The sequence below is a fragment of the Neovison vison genome, chromosome 2 (genome assembly GCF_020171115.1).
Source record: "Neovison vison isolate M4711 chromosome 2, ASM_NN_V1, whole genome shotgun sequence".
In the NCBI taxonomy this organism is placed as follows: Eukaryota; Metazoa; Chordata; class Mammalia; order Carnivora; family Mustelidae; genus Neogale; species Neogale vison.
In genome coordinates this window covers 70,937,962-70,954,848 of record NC_058092.1, presented here as the reverse complement: position 1 = coordinate 70,954,848, position 16,887 = coordinate 70,937,962, and the positions used below count along the sequence as shown (strand labels likewise).

The window sequence follows — 16,887 nt, the reverse complement described above, 5'->3', positions numbered from 1 at the left end:
TGTGATGGGGATAAGTTTCTGGACCAAGGGAACAATGGTAATTTTGGAACGTAGAATCTATTATGGATACTTTGATATATGCATAAAATGATTTTGCTTGTTTTGATAATAAAATTATGATTTGGTTGGCTAATAATATTTATTAACTTAATTTTATTTCCAATAGTGTTCATTTTTGCATGCATTTACAAGCTACTGAACTTTAAGACTCTAACATCTGAGCCTTTTTGTTCTAGAATTGGGGTTAGGAAATGAGAACCAACGAAGCCATCAACATCACAGAATAGATTTTTTTTTTTTAAAGATTTATTTATTTATTTATTTGACAGAGAGAGATCACAAGTAGGCAGAGAGGCAGGCAGAGAGAGAGAGGAAGGGAAGCAGGCTCCCTGCTGAGCAGAGAGCCCGATGCGGGACTTGATCCCAGGATCTTGAGATCATGACCTGAGCCGAAGGCAGCGGCTTAACCCACTGAGCCACCCAGGCGCCCCTAGATTTTTTTTTTTTTAAAGACTTATTTATTTGTGTGAGAGAGAGGCAGTGGGGAGGGGCATAGGAGGTAGGAGAGAGACCTCGATGCTGGGCTCCATCTCATGACCCTGAGATAACAACCTGAGCCAAAACCAGAGCTGAACACTTAACCTCTTGTGCTACCCAGGCACCCCAAAGTAGAATTTTGACTGAATGGAACCTTAATTTTCAAAATTTCTTCTCTCTTTATTTTTTACTTTACCTTTCTCATAAAACTTTTGAAAAATCCAAAATGTGAATTGAAAAAAATTTCTTTCTACCTTTTCACATATTAGTTTACCTTGTGTGGGTACATTTCTCTGTAGACCAATTTCTTTTCTATGGTGGTTGAGGGAATATTCTGACATAGGTAACAGAGGGTCTGAGGTTACTTCCATCCTGGAGGACAGATATGTCTGGTTGAATTCCAGATGGCAATTTTGAAATGGAACACCTAAGGAATTCTATAAAGATAGATAACATTTCGGTGACCCATGCATATTGGTAACATGCATTTTATTTTTGTTCCTAAATGTCTGGTTCTATTTATAATCCTGTCCTGTGTAGCAGCAGAACTATTGTTAGTTGTATAACAAATTGCAGAGATTTGAATTAGAATAGAATAGTACAGAAAATATTTTATTTTTTAAAATTTTTTCATATAAAAGATACTACTGTATCCTTTCTTCACACTTGTAAGTGGAAATACTTAGAGTTTCGAAGTAACAGATTAATAAACTCCCTTTCTTAAATTTTGCCTGAAGTAAGTGGATGTTCTTACAGTTACCATGCTGTTCCCTTCTCCTTGAGACCACATCACATGGACAGAAATATGTCCATCACCTTCTAAATCAGAGATCAGCAAACCATAATATAGTTTGGCACATCACTATAAATGGAATACCATGGTCAAAATGATGACATGAAAGATTTTCATGATATATTTTTAAAAACTTGGATTATAGAATAATATTATTAGTATAGGTAAGTATTTGGAAGATAAAATAAAAATTATAAATATCTATGCATAACAAAAATTTATCATTTCTCAAATGGTTAGCAATACACCATTTATCAGATGGATTATAGTCTCCTGGGTAATGGGATTACAGGTGATCTTTTTGTTGTCTGTTTGGCTTCTACATACATACATCTACTTTTTTATATTTCTTAGAGCTGCCAGTTGTGAAATGCATACTGTTAGTTATTTTGTCTCTTATGGAAAAGAATTGTATAAGAAAACCCTCTTCTATGACTAATGGTGTCATATTTTTTTGAGATAGGCTATGAGGTTTGGTGGTGGTCATGAAGCCAAGCTGTAGGTTTGAACTCCGCAGTGTTCTAGCCGACTGAATTAATTAAGTAACTTCTGTAAACACTTGCCATTCTAGTTATGTTTTCATAGCAAAAAAGACAAAGACAAAAATCCCTGCTCTTGAGGTGGTAGTGTATTGTAGTGTATTGTAAAATGGATTTCAGGGTATATGCAGTTACTGTTACTTCCTATTTTTCATCTTCATGAAATCCTGGAAATGATGTTGAAAAGAACACCCACAAATGGCTTGGTTATTCCCATGAGTCCTAACACAGTTAGAGAAACTCATAGAGGTTAATCTGCAGTTATATTTAATGGTATCTTCTGAGTTATATAGTCAGTGTCTGTGGAAATGAAAATTGATGATTTATTGTTTGATCCAGGTAGAAAGAAAATAATTTCTTTTTTAGGCAGCAATAGATGAAATCATCCAGAAGATCTGAAGCAGTGCAAAGAGGGCACTGAGAATTTCTATATGCTAAATAAATACATTTAATTATTACTGTATTGGTAACATGCATATTGTTTTTGTTACATCATCATTATTATTGCTAATACTGGTATTCTAAAATTTTGTCAGGATGAGTCACTTTTAACTTCCCTAAACTTAAAACCTAGAGTGCATGAGGTGTTGGGTTGGAGAAGGTGGAGAGGGAGAGGGCAGAAATGCTTACCGAAGATCCTGAGCTAAGGCAGTAGGGGGAGGGAGGCCATGAGAGCAGTCAATTCCTTGCAACTCTTTAACCTAGGGTGGTGGGGAAGGAAGATATGGCAGTAGTAATGAGACCATCTACCATGCAGAGCCTTGAGATTTATTGTAGAGTTTTTCTACTGGTTTGGGATCTTACATAGTTTAACAAATATGTTTTGAATATTAATTAGCCACCAACCTTTGACTATTCTCATCTTTTCTTTGTAAATTTCAGATTAATCGTGCTCCAAGCTTTGGAACTGATCAGAAAATAGACTATGATGTAAAAAGGGGAGTGCTGCTAAATGCTCTAAAGCTGCTAAACATCAGGTAAAGTGTTTCCTCCATCTTTTGGAAGGTTTTCACCACCTTTGACATAGAACAATCACTTGTACATGGGATTGGCTTGTAATTTTTTCTTATTTTATATTTTGAATTTCTTGATTCCATTCTTCAAACCCATTTAGTGTTTTCTTTTTAAATATCTTTTCCTCTCTACAAACTGCTTTTTCTTCTCTCCATATCATGTTCTGAATCTTCAGTAAATAGGTTAAATTACAGTGTTCGTATAATTATTCAATATAGAGTGTAAGGTTGTATTGGAGAATACCTGAGGAAAATCTCTACATTATCTTCCTCACCTCACAAGAAGAAATTAAAGCAGAGTTCATTCAGGAAGTTAAAAAAGTAACAACCCTCAAACACATGGATTTCCTACCTTTCTGTTCAGGGGTCTTCCCACTGGGTCTTGCTGCCTGGGTAAACAGAAAAAGAGGCAGTTGTTGTTCAGGCAGGGTTAACCGTCCCATTGAAAAGCGTAGCCAGGAATTTCTCCCCGCCCCCATGCTGGATAATAGTCCATTGTATGTATATACCACATTTTCTTTATCATTCATTTATTGAGGAACATTTAGTTTGCTTCTCTCTTGACTATTGTGAATAATACTGTAATGAACACGAGAGTGCAGGTATCTCTCTGCAGCCCAATTTCCACTCCTTTGGATATGTACTTGGAAGGGGGATTGCTGCACCAACAGAATATTATTAGGTTGGTTGCAGTGTAAATGATCATGGATCTCAAATATTAAAAATGTTATATTGTAAGAAAGCTTTTGGCTCAGTATGAAAGAAATTTGTTAGAAGTTTAATTGAACTGCTTAATGAAGTTGTGAGGTGTTTACCATTGTAAGTGTTCAAATAGTGTTTAGGGTGTTGGATTAAAGGACCTCTGAGGTCATTTAAGCCCAGGGATTTTATTATTTCAATTGATTCTAATCATCATTTAAAGAACACTAAAAGAGTTGTGGGATGCTTCCAAGCAATTTATTTATTTTAAATGTTTCCAAGCATTTAGCAGATACCTGCTTAAGAAGTAGCTTTCTATGGAAAGCATTATTAAAAAAAGAGATCAATGCATGAATTTGTTTTTCTGTTTTTTTTTATAGGTAAATTTGTTAAGAAATTTTCATATGGCCCCTTTTTTGCTTGATCAAAGAATGATTCACCTCAATTTAACTGAAATGTCAATTATCCTAAAAGAAATGAATAGAGGAGATATAGAAAGTGAAATTTTTGTTTATTTAGCTTACACAAGTGCATCAACTATTTTGGATTATTCAAACAGTATACCTATACTTTCTTTTACATTTACTATTATTATATAAGTAAACCTTATTATTTTGTTTTTGTTTTTGTTTTTGTTTTTTGCGTGTCTTTGCCAACCAGTTCAGGACATAATCTATGGGTGTTTTTGTCTTCATAAAAGTGAGATATACAGGGTACCTGGGTGGCTCAGTGGGTTAAGCCGCTGCCTTCGGCTCAGGTCATGATCTCAAGGTCCTGGGATCGAGTCCTACATCGGGCTCTCTGCTCAGCAGGGAGCCTGATTCCTCCTCTCTCTCTCTCTGCCTGCCTCTCTTCCTACTTGTGATCTCTCTCTGTCAAATAAATAAATAAAAATCTAAAAAAAAAGTGAGATATACATAGTTCAAACAGTGAGAAATTTCTAGACTTAAAAATAAAGGAAAATTAGAATTCGTTTTCCTTATTTTTCTTAGTGTTGTTCCACTTAAAGAATTTAGTACAATTCTTAACACTTTGAGCATATGCTAATGAAGTTTACATTATAGATGTGCCTTTTCTCTCCATCCAGATGGAGTCTCCATGGGCATATATGTGTTAGACTTGTCTTTCAAGTCTGCAGAATTTTTAAAAAATATTTTATTTATTTGACAGAGAGAAAACATAACTAGGCAGAGAGGCAGGCAGAGAGAGAGGAGGAAGCAGGCTCCCCGTGGAGCAGAGAGTCCAGTGAGGATGCAGGGCTCCATCCCAGGACCCTGAAATCATGACCGGAGCCAAAGGCAGAGGCCCCAACCCACTGAGCCACCCAGGCGCCCCTAATTCTGCACAATTCTTAACACAATGTTTTACTTAGAGTGTGGCTCCATGTATGCCTTAAAGCTCATTTTGTAAGGATATATGCTTTTAATCTCAAGAAAATCCCAAAGAATGTAGATTGCTCAGAGTATTCCATCACATCTCCTGGGAATACAGAACCTCAGTTTAGTATAAGGAGACCCATAGTGATGGTTGATTAGATGAATATGACAGACGTGGATATATATAAACTTTGATTCATAGCCCCACTGTGTCTCCTCTTCTGCTCATTCCCCTCATAGGGATAAGATCAGGACTTACTTGAATTCCTGTGTTTAAAATTTCAGGACCAGTGATAAAAGGAGAAACTTGGCCAAACAAAAAGCTGAGGCTCAAAGGAGACTATATGGTCAAAATTCAATAAAAAGGCTCTTACCAGGGTCCTCAGACTGGGAACAGCAGAGGCATCAGTTAGAGAGGCGGAAAGAAGAGTTGGTATGAAAATTTTTAGAATATATCCACAATTTGAATTGCATAATTCATTGGTCAGATTTTATTTGTCAAATTTCTTCATTTCTAGAAAGAGAGACTCGCTCAATTACGAAAGCAGATTTTAAAAGAAGAACATGAAAATCGGCATATGGGGAATTATAGGTAATTGTGCCTCCGTTTTCTTATAGATTGAAAAGTGTCAAAACAACTGTTCTACATTTTTCACCTTTTATACTTATTTTGAGCACTATTTGTTTCATTCCTGCTAGCCAGCTTCATGGGTGGTTGTATGAGATCTTTTAAATCTGATACTATTCTGTGACCTTATTTACTTATAATATAGTATTTTGAGAAAGCCAGGTTTTAGGTCTCATAGTTTTCTTTCTGTCAGTTCAGAGTGGTTGCTGTACTTTGTTTAAACTCGCATATTCAGGAACCAGACAAATAATGAAAATGTTTAAAGGAGGCAGGTATGAGACAATACAGAGGGGTGGACTGTGTTGAACTGGAACCCCTCCGTGGTATCCTCTGACAAGATAAAAGAGGACACCCCTTCTGAATTCCTTGTGTTCTTGGACAGAGTGCCGCCCTTCCCAAGCTTGACATTAACTTAATGTCATTAAGGATTAGGAGAACTTGGGGCCACAGAGCTTCTCACACTCTTAGTAAAACATTCTTTTCTACCTTAACACCATCAACAACAACTCTGAGAACACATCCTTCTCATTCTACCTCTACCTTCTTCTCTTCTTCAGAGAGGCACATTCCACCATCCCAAAAGAGAATATCAAGATGAATGCCCACATTCTTGTATATGTCAGTAACCACACTGTAATTGCATATTTCCAGATTATTCCTCATCACCTGCTCTCTCCCATGAAGATCCATATTTCTTCAATATACCTAATTGCAATTCTTCTCCAACCACTGCTCCACAACCAAACCCTTTGCTGTGCTTTCTGGAGCTTTATTGTTTAATGACCATTCTCTAGATAAACTTTGTGTAAATAACTGCTGAAAATTTGTGTGAATTTCTTATAGCTGCATTCATCTTTATTTCTAGCACCTAGTGAAGCAACTGGTAGAGAGTAGGTGGTCAAGGACTATCTGTGTAATTGAACTTAGCTATTGCACTACAATAGCTTCTTTTAAACAAACTGGTTTGTCTGATTTATTGTAGACGAATTTATCCTCCCGAAGATAAAACTCTGCTTGAAAAGTATGAGAATTTGTTGGCTGTTGCATTTCAGACCTTCCTTTCAGGGAGAGCAGCTTCATTCCAGCGAGAGCTGAATAATCCTTTGAAAAGGATGAAGGTAAGGGAATGAGTGCTTATAAAGACAGAAGTGAATGAAGCCAAATAATATGTTTTTAAAAGCAATCCACCTTAGAGCCACTTGTAAAAACATTTGTTTTAAGGTGCACTTTCCTTCTATTTTAGCAGTTGCTAGCATTTCATAACCAACCAAGTGATTTCATAAGTAAGCTAACAGGACAAATTATGCAGTAGAGAATGTTGATGTTATGTTGTACTATCAATTTATTATAGTAAACACGTCTTCTTACAGAGGTGTGTATAGGTACCTGAATTTAAAAAAATCCATTGAATTAACCTAGTGTTTTGTGATGCTCTCGTTATTTGGATTGTAACTAACTTCTTTATGCAGTATTTTTTCCCCTGATACACTGCATAGACCTGGTATATGAGAAGTAATTAAAGCACACACACACACACACACACACACACACACATACACACACTAATCTCTTTTTCAAAATATCTATCAGTTATCTTTTGTTGCCATAGTAAACCATTTATTTGCTCATATTCTGTAATCTTGGCTGAGCTCAGCTGAGTAGTTCTTCAGCTTGGCTTGCTTGGAGTGAATCTTGTTGCATTTATTTGGAAGCTCAACTGGGATTAGAAATCCAAAAAAGCCTCACATGTCTGGTGCCTCAGTTAAGATAGCTGGAATGTCTGAGGAGCTGGCTTGATGTTTCTTTCTCTTTACATGATTTCTTTGCTAGGTAGCCAGATCTCATTTCTTTGCTAGGTAGCTTGGAGTTTCAGAAGGAAGCATTTCAAGAGGACATCCCCAGTGTGCAAGTGCTCATTAAGCCTCTGCTTGCTAAAATCTCACTGGACAAATAAGTTTGTATGGACTCATTAAAATGCACTTTATATTACTGGACATTTCACTACAGTGATAACCTCCCATTTCTTGGATACCCTATTATATTGAGTCACTCACCACAGCACATACCCTCCCCAATGTCCATAACCCCACCACTCTATCCCTACCCCTTTGCCCCCTCCCCCCCCCCACAACCTCAGTTTGTTTTGTGAGATTAAGGGTCTCTCATGGTTTGTCTCCCTCCCGATCCCATCTTGTTTCATTTATTCTTTTCCTACCCACCAAACCCCCCATGTTGCTTCTCGACTTCTCATATCAGGGAGATCATATGAGAGTTGTCTTTCTCTGATTGACTTATTTCGCTAAGCATGATACCCTCTAGTTCCATCCACGTCATCGCAAATGGCAAGATTTCATTTTCAAGGATGAAATTTATTCAGTGTTTGTTATGGACCTCATTTTCTATTGGTATCTAAAAACTGTTTAAGACTGGCTTTCACATGCCTATATCCTCCTATTCCACTAGATGCTCACTAAAAATGCTGTCGGAGAGACCCAGGAGGTCAAGAGAACAAGCTCTGTGGGGCGGTTCTAGATGTTACGCTAGCTCACATGACCATTGAAAACTCTCCTTTCTATCCCAGCCTTTTATAGACGTGGTCTCTGCCCATCTGTGTGCAGACTTGACAAATGATTCCAAAGTAGAAAATAGCTACTCGTCTCTGCTTGCCTAGAACTTTTCCCCACTCTGGTATTTAGTTTATTTTACCTTACGTTTTATCCACAGCTTTCTGATGTCTTAAAAACTATGATTGTTTAGTTTATCTTTTTCTAGCTGCTATAATGAAAGTATTATCTGTTATGATCTTCTTTCTCCTAAGCAGAAGCAGAACTCTTTGAGTTTCTTTTTAACTATCTTGTGTTGCTGTTACGGGAATTCATTGTAAGATTATTGTTTAATCAAAACATTATAGCAAAGGTATTTTGGTATTTTAATACCTAAGCTTTTTCGGATTGGGATGAAGAGTAACTTGTTTTTACAAATTTCCATTGCACAGTGAGATTTCTAGTTTCTTCAAAAACCTTTTTATAGGAGGCACTGAAACATGTCATAAATATACAAATGGAGATGTGATATTTTTATAGATTGAATAAATAACTCAAGGAACCTCTTTCAGTGTAGCTGTTATACTCCTATCACTTTGGTTTGCTCAAGATTTATTTCAGTATATGTTTTTATAACTTTGCCCCTTGACTTCGCAATGATTCTGGAAGAGCAAGTATTTACCCATAGAATGAAAATCTTTCACAAAGTTCTAAATATACTCTTGCACAATAGTTAAAATTTTGAAACAGTTACCTTAAATTGTACCCATTTACTGAATACTAACATTAGATTGTTCTAAATGAAACTATTAGGCCAATCATCAATTTTCTACTGAAGTTAATTATTTTGCACTAATTAATATAGAGATGATTGATGAAATTGTGCTCTGGAAAACTAGAGTGAACTTTTAGAAATTTTAATGTTCAGTATGCTCAATATGAATGATCAATAGGCTAATTTATTGAAGTATTGTACTCTAAGATTTTAATAGTGTACTGTAATGTAAAGACATATTTGTTTATGATGTTAATGCATGATAGATTTCAGTTATGTATTGTTTATATTGCCAGATTTCCATGAAGGTTTCCTCAAGAGATTTTTCATGATTCTTTATTTTTCATTTGATTTAAGCAATCTTCCTTAAATAGTTCTAGGACACGTTGTTGTACACTATTTTATGGACATTAATGCCCTTGGAAAGATTGTAGAGTCCATTAATGATCACAATTTTAATATTTTTTTTAAGGAAGAAGATATTTTAGATCTTCTGGAACAATGTGAAATTGATGATGAAAAGTTGATGGGCAAAACTGCCAAGTCTCGAGGGCCAAAGGTGCAGTACCTCTACATTCTTTACTATCAAAGTAGATGCTACTAAGTACAGTTGATTTTACCTTCATTGTTCTTACCATTGTTCCTGATGCCACTTTCAAGGAACTCTATGGACCAGTGCAGTTAGAGTTAGGGAGATATACTCAAGAGAGGTATTGTTAGTTTTCCTCAATTTTTATTTTTATTTTTATTTTTTTAAATTTTATTTATTTATTTGACAGAGAGAGAGAGGGTGAGCACAAGTAGGCAGAGTGGCAGGCAGAGGGAGAGGGAGAAATAGGCTCCCTGCTGAGCAGAGAGGCAGAGAGCCCCATGTGGGGCTCAATCACAGAACCCTGGGATCATCACTTGAGCCAAAGGCAGATGCTTAATTGACTGAGCCCACCCAGGCGCTCCAAGTTTCCTTCATTTTTTAATTTTTTCCCTAAGGCTGAGAAAGACCCTATGAGTTAGGGCCAAGAGGGTCTTAAAACTAGTACCCGTATTCTATACTCAGTATTACATTTTTCTCCTATCTTTAGACTTAACAATTTCCAGAGATGTGTAGCATTATAGGTAAGGCAAATTATCACTCTGGAAATCCTTATGGGGAGCCCCACTTATTGTTGACCCAGTAACATTGAAATTGTGTTAGTTAAAATAGGTATGGTTTCTAGGAATAAACAGGAAGCTATCATGCAAGCAAAAATGGACATGTGTTTGCCTTACCTTCATTCTCTTTGTAGTGATGATCTACATGGTCCTTTTTTATATGTTAAAGACCTTGCTAGTAGAGTTGGAAAGTGTTGAATTTGTAAAATCAAGGAAACTTTTAAATTCAGTTGTCATTATTATTGTTGCTGTTGTTTTAGTTTGCGTTTCAGCAATACAGAGCTATCACTATGTCCTCATACACATCATCACGCTCTGTCATGCTTTCATGCTTTTTCCAAGCCTCAGGAATGCCTTCCTATTAAAAAAAAAAATCCATTCATTGCTTGATTACAGATCCCCTTCTAATCCAGCTGAAACATTGCTGCCATTGTGAAATCTTCCCTCATTCCCCTAGTTAGACTTAGATCTTCCTTCTTCTGCTTTTTCTCTTGTGCTACAAAGAAAACTTTTAGTGAGTTGTGACAATTGTGTGCGTGTTTGGTTTAGAATGAACTTATAAATACTTTGAGGGTAGGAAGTATGTTGTTATCTCTAGCACCTAGCATAGTGTTTGGTACTTAGAAGGTTATCAAAAGCCATTAATTAAATTTGTTGAATGTGTCCAAAATGACCTCATTGGCTAGTGGAAGAACAGGTAGGTGAACCAAAGTCCAGGCTGTATTGTGGCAAGTGCTTTGATAAAGGGAGTGGAAAGTGCTATAATTACACAGAGAAGCAAAGGACTGGTAGACTGGATAGCCTTGCACAGGAAATGACATTGGAATTGGGTCTTAAAAAACGAGTAGTGCTCTAAACATTAAGGACAAGGGGAAGGATATTCAGTTTAGAGGGAATATTTAAGGCAAAGACATAGAGGTGTGACATTGCATAGAGTATTGGAGAAACAAGAAAGTATTTGGTATCTCTCAAATGGAAGATTCCTGGGGAGTAAAATAGTAGAAGATGAACCTGGTGAAAAATATGTTTCTGGTAGAGATCAGAGACCTTGGATGTCCGGTACCCTTCTTCTGAAATATGTGCTTTATACTGAAGAATTGTGACTGATGCTGTTGATAATGCCTCTAATATATTTTAGAGTATCTTTAAAAGTGAATAGGTTCTAAGCTTTGTGTATTAATCATTGCAACTCTGCAAACCAGTTGTGAGACAACTTGTGGGCACAGAATTGAGGCAGAATGACAAATGCAAAGGCCCTGAGACCGTCTATCATACTCTTGTTTGCTTCATTAAATAATACTTAGCATCCAAATAAAAAAATAAGCTCCTGGAAGGCAAAATTCACATTGTATATTTTTTTCAACCCCTCTTATTCTAGGCAAGTAGTAGAAGATCACTGTATTTGTTGAAATGAAATGAATTGGCTAGTTTCTGTAGGTTTTAATGCCAGTAATATTTCAAAATGGTCAAAAGTTGCATAATCAGTCTGAAGTAAAAACATGTTATAACTTTTAACTTTATGTATGGTGAGGGTCTGGGGTGAGCCAAACTTCAAAGCAGCCTTTCATTTTAGAGGGATGCTATCACATGGTAAACATTAATTTTCAGTATGTTTATGGTAGAAGAATAAATGAAGATATAGTGAAGGTTAAATGAAACTTGTACTAGGAGAATTAATTTTTCACTTATTTGAGAAACTAAGAAATATTAATTAGCTCTATAAATAATAAATACCACATAAAGTATTAGCTGTGAGCATTGTTCTTTTTTTTTCAGTTGAGTGATTACTAATCTTTATGCTATTTATATATTTTTATGTGTGGCCCAGTTCATAATACAATAGGACATAAAAATAAGTAGTATGATGTGTATTCTAACTCAATGCCAATTTACAAATTCCATTTTGCAGTTAAGGTACTGTTCGAACTTCAGACTACTATCACTTCTTATAGTTATTGCTTGAACAGTGTGTTGGTCAAAAAGTCCCAAATGCATATGACACAAAGGTTCAGCTATCCATTTCCCCTAGTGATTCATTATAGGATCAAGTAACTCATTATGTAGTCAAGCTCTTTGAGAAACCTGAAAGTTGTTTGCCTACATGAAGGAGGACACTACCAGCAAGGCTGGTTGTGCCATTGTCTCTTTGGGGGCCTGCGAGACTTCTGAAGAAACAAGCTTCCTCTAGAATTCATATTCCCCAAGACTATCAAAATGTTCCATGATTGTGTACTAGTCAGTGTTTTTAATGCATATCTCTTTGAACATTGTTAGCGCTCAGGCAAATATTGGACTATTAAAAGAAAAACACTTTCAAATACAAGTTGGTACCATAGTGTATTAAATTACTTTCCCTACTTTGGTTATTTTTCCACCATTTGCAAAGGCAGTAACTTTAAGAGGATCATGCTTTGGCTTACTGTGTCTTCCAGGCACTTCATGACATGCTATTTCTCTCTTTATCTTTCATTCTACACTGACACATGAGAAGATATACCTTATTTCAGTGACGTCCCATGATAACCAAGGCTTTCCTTATTGTGTATGCTAGCATCAAAGCATTTTTATTAAACAGAGAACAAGAATCTAGTGTATAGCTACAGGAAACTTTCCCAGCAGGAGCAAGAGGCATATGGTTTGTATAATAAATAGTCTCTTAAAATGACTAAGTCGTAAAAACGTCTTGTTCTTGGTTGCGTACATTCTTTCTGAAGTGAAGCTGTCCTACTTATCTTTTTAATTCCCTTGCTGGCATCCTTGGAAACACAGGATTTGGGAGGTTTAGAGACAAGTAATTCTAATAGAAATACTGGAATATAATAGCAGGGAATTTTGATGCATTACAGTTTTACCCTTCTACATGGTATCTATCCTCCAAAAATTCTTGCCGTACTGATTTTTACATGATACCACTTTTTTGGGTAGCATGGACAATGAAAAGCAGTGTTGCTCCATTATGGCCAAACCTATATGTCAGATTCAGAAATCCTGTGAGAAGAGGCACAAGCTGTTCAGAACCCATTTGGAAAAGTAGACAATTAACTAAAAATTTTGATTTGTAAAAATATCCAGAGCTAATTAGACATGTAAGGAATATCTTGCTTTGTGTTATACATTATGTGATGGATAGGCTCATAGGCTCTGTTTTATGATGTGGCCTTATTATACTTATAGTAATTTATCTTATTTTACCTACAGTGATTTTTAAAAAAGATTTTATTTAGATTTTATTTATTTATGAGCGAGAGAAAGAGGGAGAACAAGCAGGGGGAGGGGAAGAGGGAGAAGCAGACTTCTGCTGAGCGGGGAGCCCAGCAGGGCTCCATCCCAGGACCCCAGGATCATGACCTGAGTAGATGGCAGATGCTTAACCGACTGAGCCATCCAGGTGCCCCTTTACTTGCAGTGGTTTAACTGGCTTTTCTTACTCTTTCTGCCTTTCTTCCCCCGGCCCTTTCTTCTCTCTCTCAAAAGCAACACACACACACATACGCACACACACACACACACAACACACAAACGAGCATTTACTGAGTGGCTCTGAACATCAATGATACAACAAAAGAACAGCTCTGAGTTTTGATGAGTAGTGAGTAACCTCTCTGTATGGAATGAAGAAAAGCTGATTATGTTTCTGATTTTCATTTTCATCTCAAATACTTTATTTTGCTATTCTTTGTGGGTACTCTGATCATTTCTTCACATCACACAGCATTTTCCTCATCACGACTGAGCTCTGTACCATTCAAGAGGGAACATTTTGCAGAAACAGAAGCCTCAATGAAGAGCACAGTAGGCTAATGGCATGCGGTAGCCATCATGCTTGGGTGGGTCTCAGGCTTTGGTGGAAAGCAGCCAGTGTAAGCAGGAAATTAAAAATAGTAACTGATCATGCTCATAGTTCATTAGCAGTGCTCTGAATTCTAACAGGACACATTTCCCTCTGGTTCAGCCTCTGTCCTCCATGCCTGAGAGCTCTGAGGTAATGAAAAGACAGAAATACTACAGCAGTGACAGCAGTTACGACAGTAGCAGCAGTGCTTCGGAATCTGAGGACAATGAGAAAGAAGAGTACCAAAATAAGAACAGAGGAAAGCAAGTCACGTATAACTTTAAACAGTCCAACAACTACAAACTAATTCAACAGTCCAGTAAGTTCATTTCTTCTAGTTTTGTTGTTATATGAGGAATTATGGAACGGCAGTTACTGAACTCAATAAAAGACCTTGGGCCAAATGGACCCTTGTCCTGTGTGAGGGGACCTGGACTCCACTTCACTTCATTCCCTAATCCTGACCTGGGCACACCACATAGTCCCTTTCAGAGGCTGCAGAGGGAAAAGAAACAGGTTGAATGAAGGATCTCTGAGAGCCCTTTCTTCTCTATTTCATAGTTTTTGTTGTGTCCTGGATTGTTGCATGAATTTTGTGAAACGGGCCTCATGGCAGCTGACCTGTGGGCTGCATTCTCTTTTAAGACTGTTATGTTCCCTCGCTCCATTCTCCACCCCCACCCCTGTGCTTTCCCTCCCTTTTGGTCACCAGTTTTATTTTATATGTTCACCTCTTTTTAAAAATGTGTGTATCTCTCTAGGTACTTGACTTGAACATCTCTGTGAGCCACGCAATTGTGAAATAGTTGAAGTTTTGTTCCCTCCCGTTTTCATCAGGGCTGAGCACTTAAATCAGGGCTTTGGGATACCTACAGCAAGTATTCTGGACAGTAACCAACCAGCTGCTCTGTTGGCTTCCTTTTCACCTTCCTCTTTTCTCTTTCTAACTTTCTTTTCACATCCTCTCTTTCTCTTCCATTTGGTCATTCATTCCTTCTTTGATTTCAGATGTGTTCACAATTCTTTCATCTGCAAATTTCCAGTGTGGTATTGCTGTTTTCTCAGGCTCACTTGGATCCCCCTTCCCCATTCTGCCTCCAAGGCAGGGCTTTTCTTAACTCCCATCTCTCCTGTCTCTGCCTCGTCCTCCATTGTCCCAGGGCTCCAAGAAAGGGACCAGTTCAGTCAGGCAGTAAATGCAACCGTGAGCCTTCTTTGATCTCCAGCAGTGGCTTATTTAATTTGTCAGTTCTCTGGAAATGAGTGTGTTTTAAACTTGACCTTCCATACTTATGGTAAAATGCCAGGAGGAATACAGTACAAACAGATGAAGATTTTAAAATATCTCTAACCAAATTATCATGAAGATTTTTAATGGTCTTTTCCTTTTCCTTTACTTTCTTTTACTGAATTATTTTATAAAGATACATGGTAGTGTTCCTGTCTTTGAGAGTTCATGTGTTTGGAGGAGAAATAACTTATTATGTTCCATTTCATTTATTTACTCATTTAAGATGTCTATTGAGCACCTGTTCTAGAGTTGCAAGCTATTTTATCAATTACTTCCTTTTTTTCTTAAAGATGCCTTACGTGCTTTCAGTGTATGTCTGAGAGTAAGGCTTTGTTTCTGTTTTGGAAGCTAACCTTGTCCTGTCCAGATCTTACTCTTTGTTTAATCCCTCATTTAAGGTGGGCATCCCTAAGACTGTGAGCCAACCGCGGATGAGGGTGGGGTTGCGGAAATGTGGCCAGGATTCCTAAAGCTCTGAGAATGTTCTCTTTTCTCAGGCTAAAAATAAATTGAGATCATAAAAATAGTGTACTAAAAGTGTTTTTGAGTGTGAATTCACATTTTAAAGCTAGCTTAATTCAGTTATATGTATTTCTCCTTTTTAGTTATATATTATTTTTATAGTCGTTAGGAATTGCCATGAAGGTTTCCATTTGTTTTATATTCTCTCTTTAATATTACACTAAAGAATACCATAGCCACAAACCCTCCTTGAGTTTTCTTTCCAAAGTGATGCTAATGATGGAGGGCAGAATCTAGATTATGTGTAACATACTCTGGTGTAGAGATAACTTAGGAAATTTACACTTGCTGTAATTTCAAAAATACATTTTGGGTTGATATAAGGTGTTCATACATAAAACTATATGAAATAGTTTTCTCACGTAACTTATATATGCAAGTTACAACCATTTTTTGCTCATCTACCTAAATATTATTGCTGTATCTAGTGATTTAATTATTCTCTGTGAATTTCCAGTGTATGCAGGGAAAAAAAAATGGGAATCTGTGGTGATTCAAGAGAAAGGATATTTTCCTTCTGCACCTGTGATCAGATTGTACATTCCAAACTACCACTTTAAGCCCTCAAAGAGAGCAGAACCAAGGTGTACGTAGTAGTACATGCTTTTGTGTATTTTCCTAGTAGAAGACTGACTAGTGATAGGTTCCTCACACAGCCCTTTTCTAGAAGCATGGTCCTTTTAAAAAAATTGGATGTGACCTTTAGGTTCAGAAGAAAGTTAATAATTGGAACAAATGGAAGTTTTTTTTTTTTCTTTAACATCTTCTATAGCTTTAATGAGTGCATTTTTTATATTCACCAGAACCCAAACAGTTTTAGGATTATCACTGACTCAAAATATACTATAGAAATACATCCTTAAATATAAGGTGTATGTAAGAGAAATGTTTGGGTATTCAACTTGCCTCATGTGAGTTTTATTAAATTATTTAATTACTGAAGATTGATGTATTCCCTGAGCAGAGAGAGAATATAGAACAGAGGGAATTTATAAAATATGAACTAAAAATATATATAACTTTTGATGATATTGAGGGATATTCTATTTCCCTGTGTCAGGAGTCAAAATTTACCTGGAACACTTGGTTCTCTTTTTTAAATGGTATTCATTGGGAAAGCTATTCTTTGGTTTTCCCTAGTTTGTTCTGATAACAACCCTCTAGATCCAGACATTTTTTCCTTGACTTAA

The 16,887-nt window shown here is 36.7% G+C and overlaps 1 protein-coding gene across 2 annotated transcripts in view; it reads left to right on the top strand.

The window, feature by feature from the left end:
- The window catches only part of TTLL7 (tubulin tyrosine ligase like 7), a 152,392-nt gene that overhangs the window by 87,396 nt on the left and 48,109 nt on the right, over positions 1-16,887 (top strand). For both annotated transcript variants that reach the window (XM_044238571.1, XM_044238572.1), the window contains exons 10-15: positions 2,752-2,846; positions 5,243-5,390; positions 5,476-5,549; positions 6,568-6,703; positions 9,376-9,462; positions 14,005-14,203. In XM_044238571.1, coding sequence (XP_044094506.1) covers positions 2,752-2,846; positions 5,243-5,390; positions 5,476-5,549; positions 6,568-6,703; positions 9,376-9,462; positions 14,005-14,203 — 739 coding nt within the window. The remainder of the gene's footprint in view (positions 1-2,751; positions 2,847-5,242; positions 5,391-5,475; positions 5,550-6,567; positions 6,704-9,375; positions 9,463-14,004; positions 14,204-16,887) is intronic.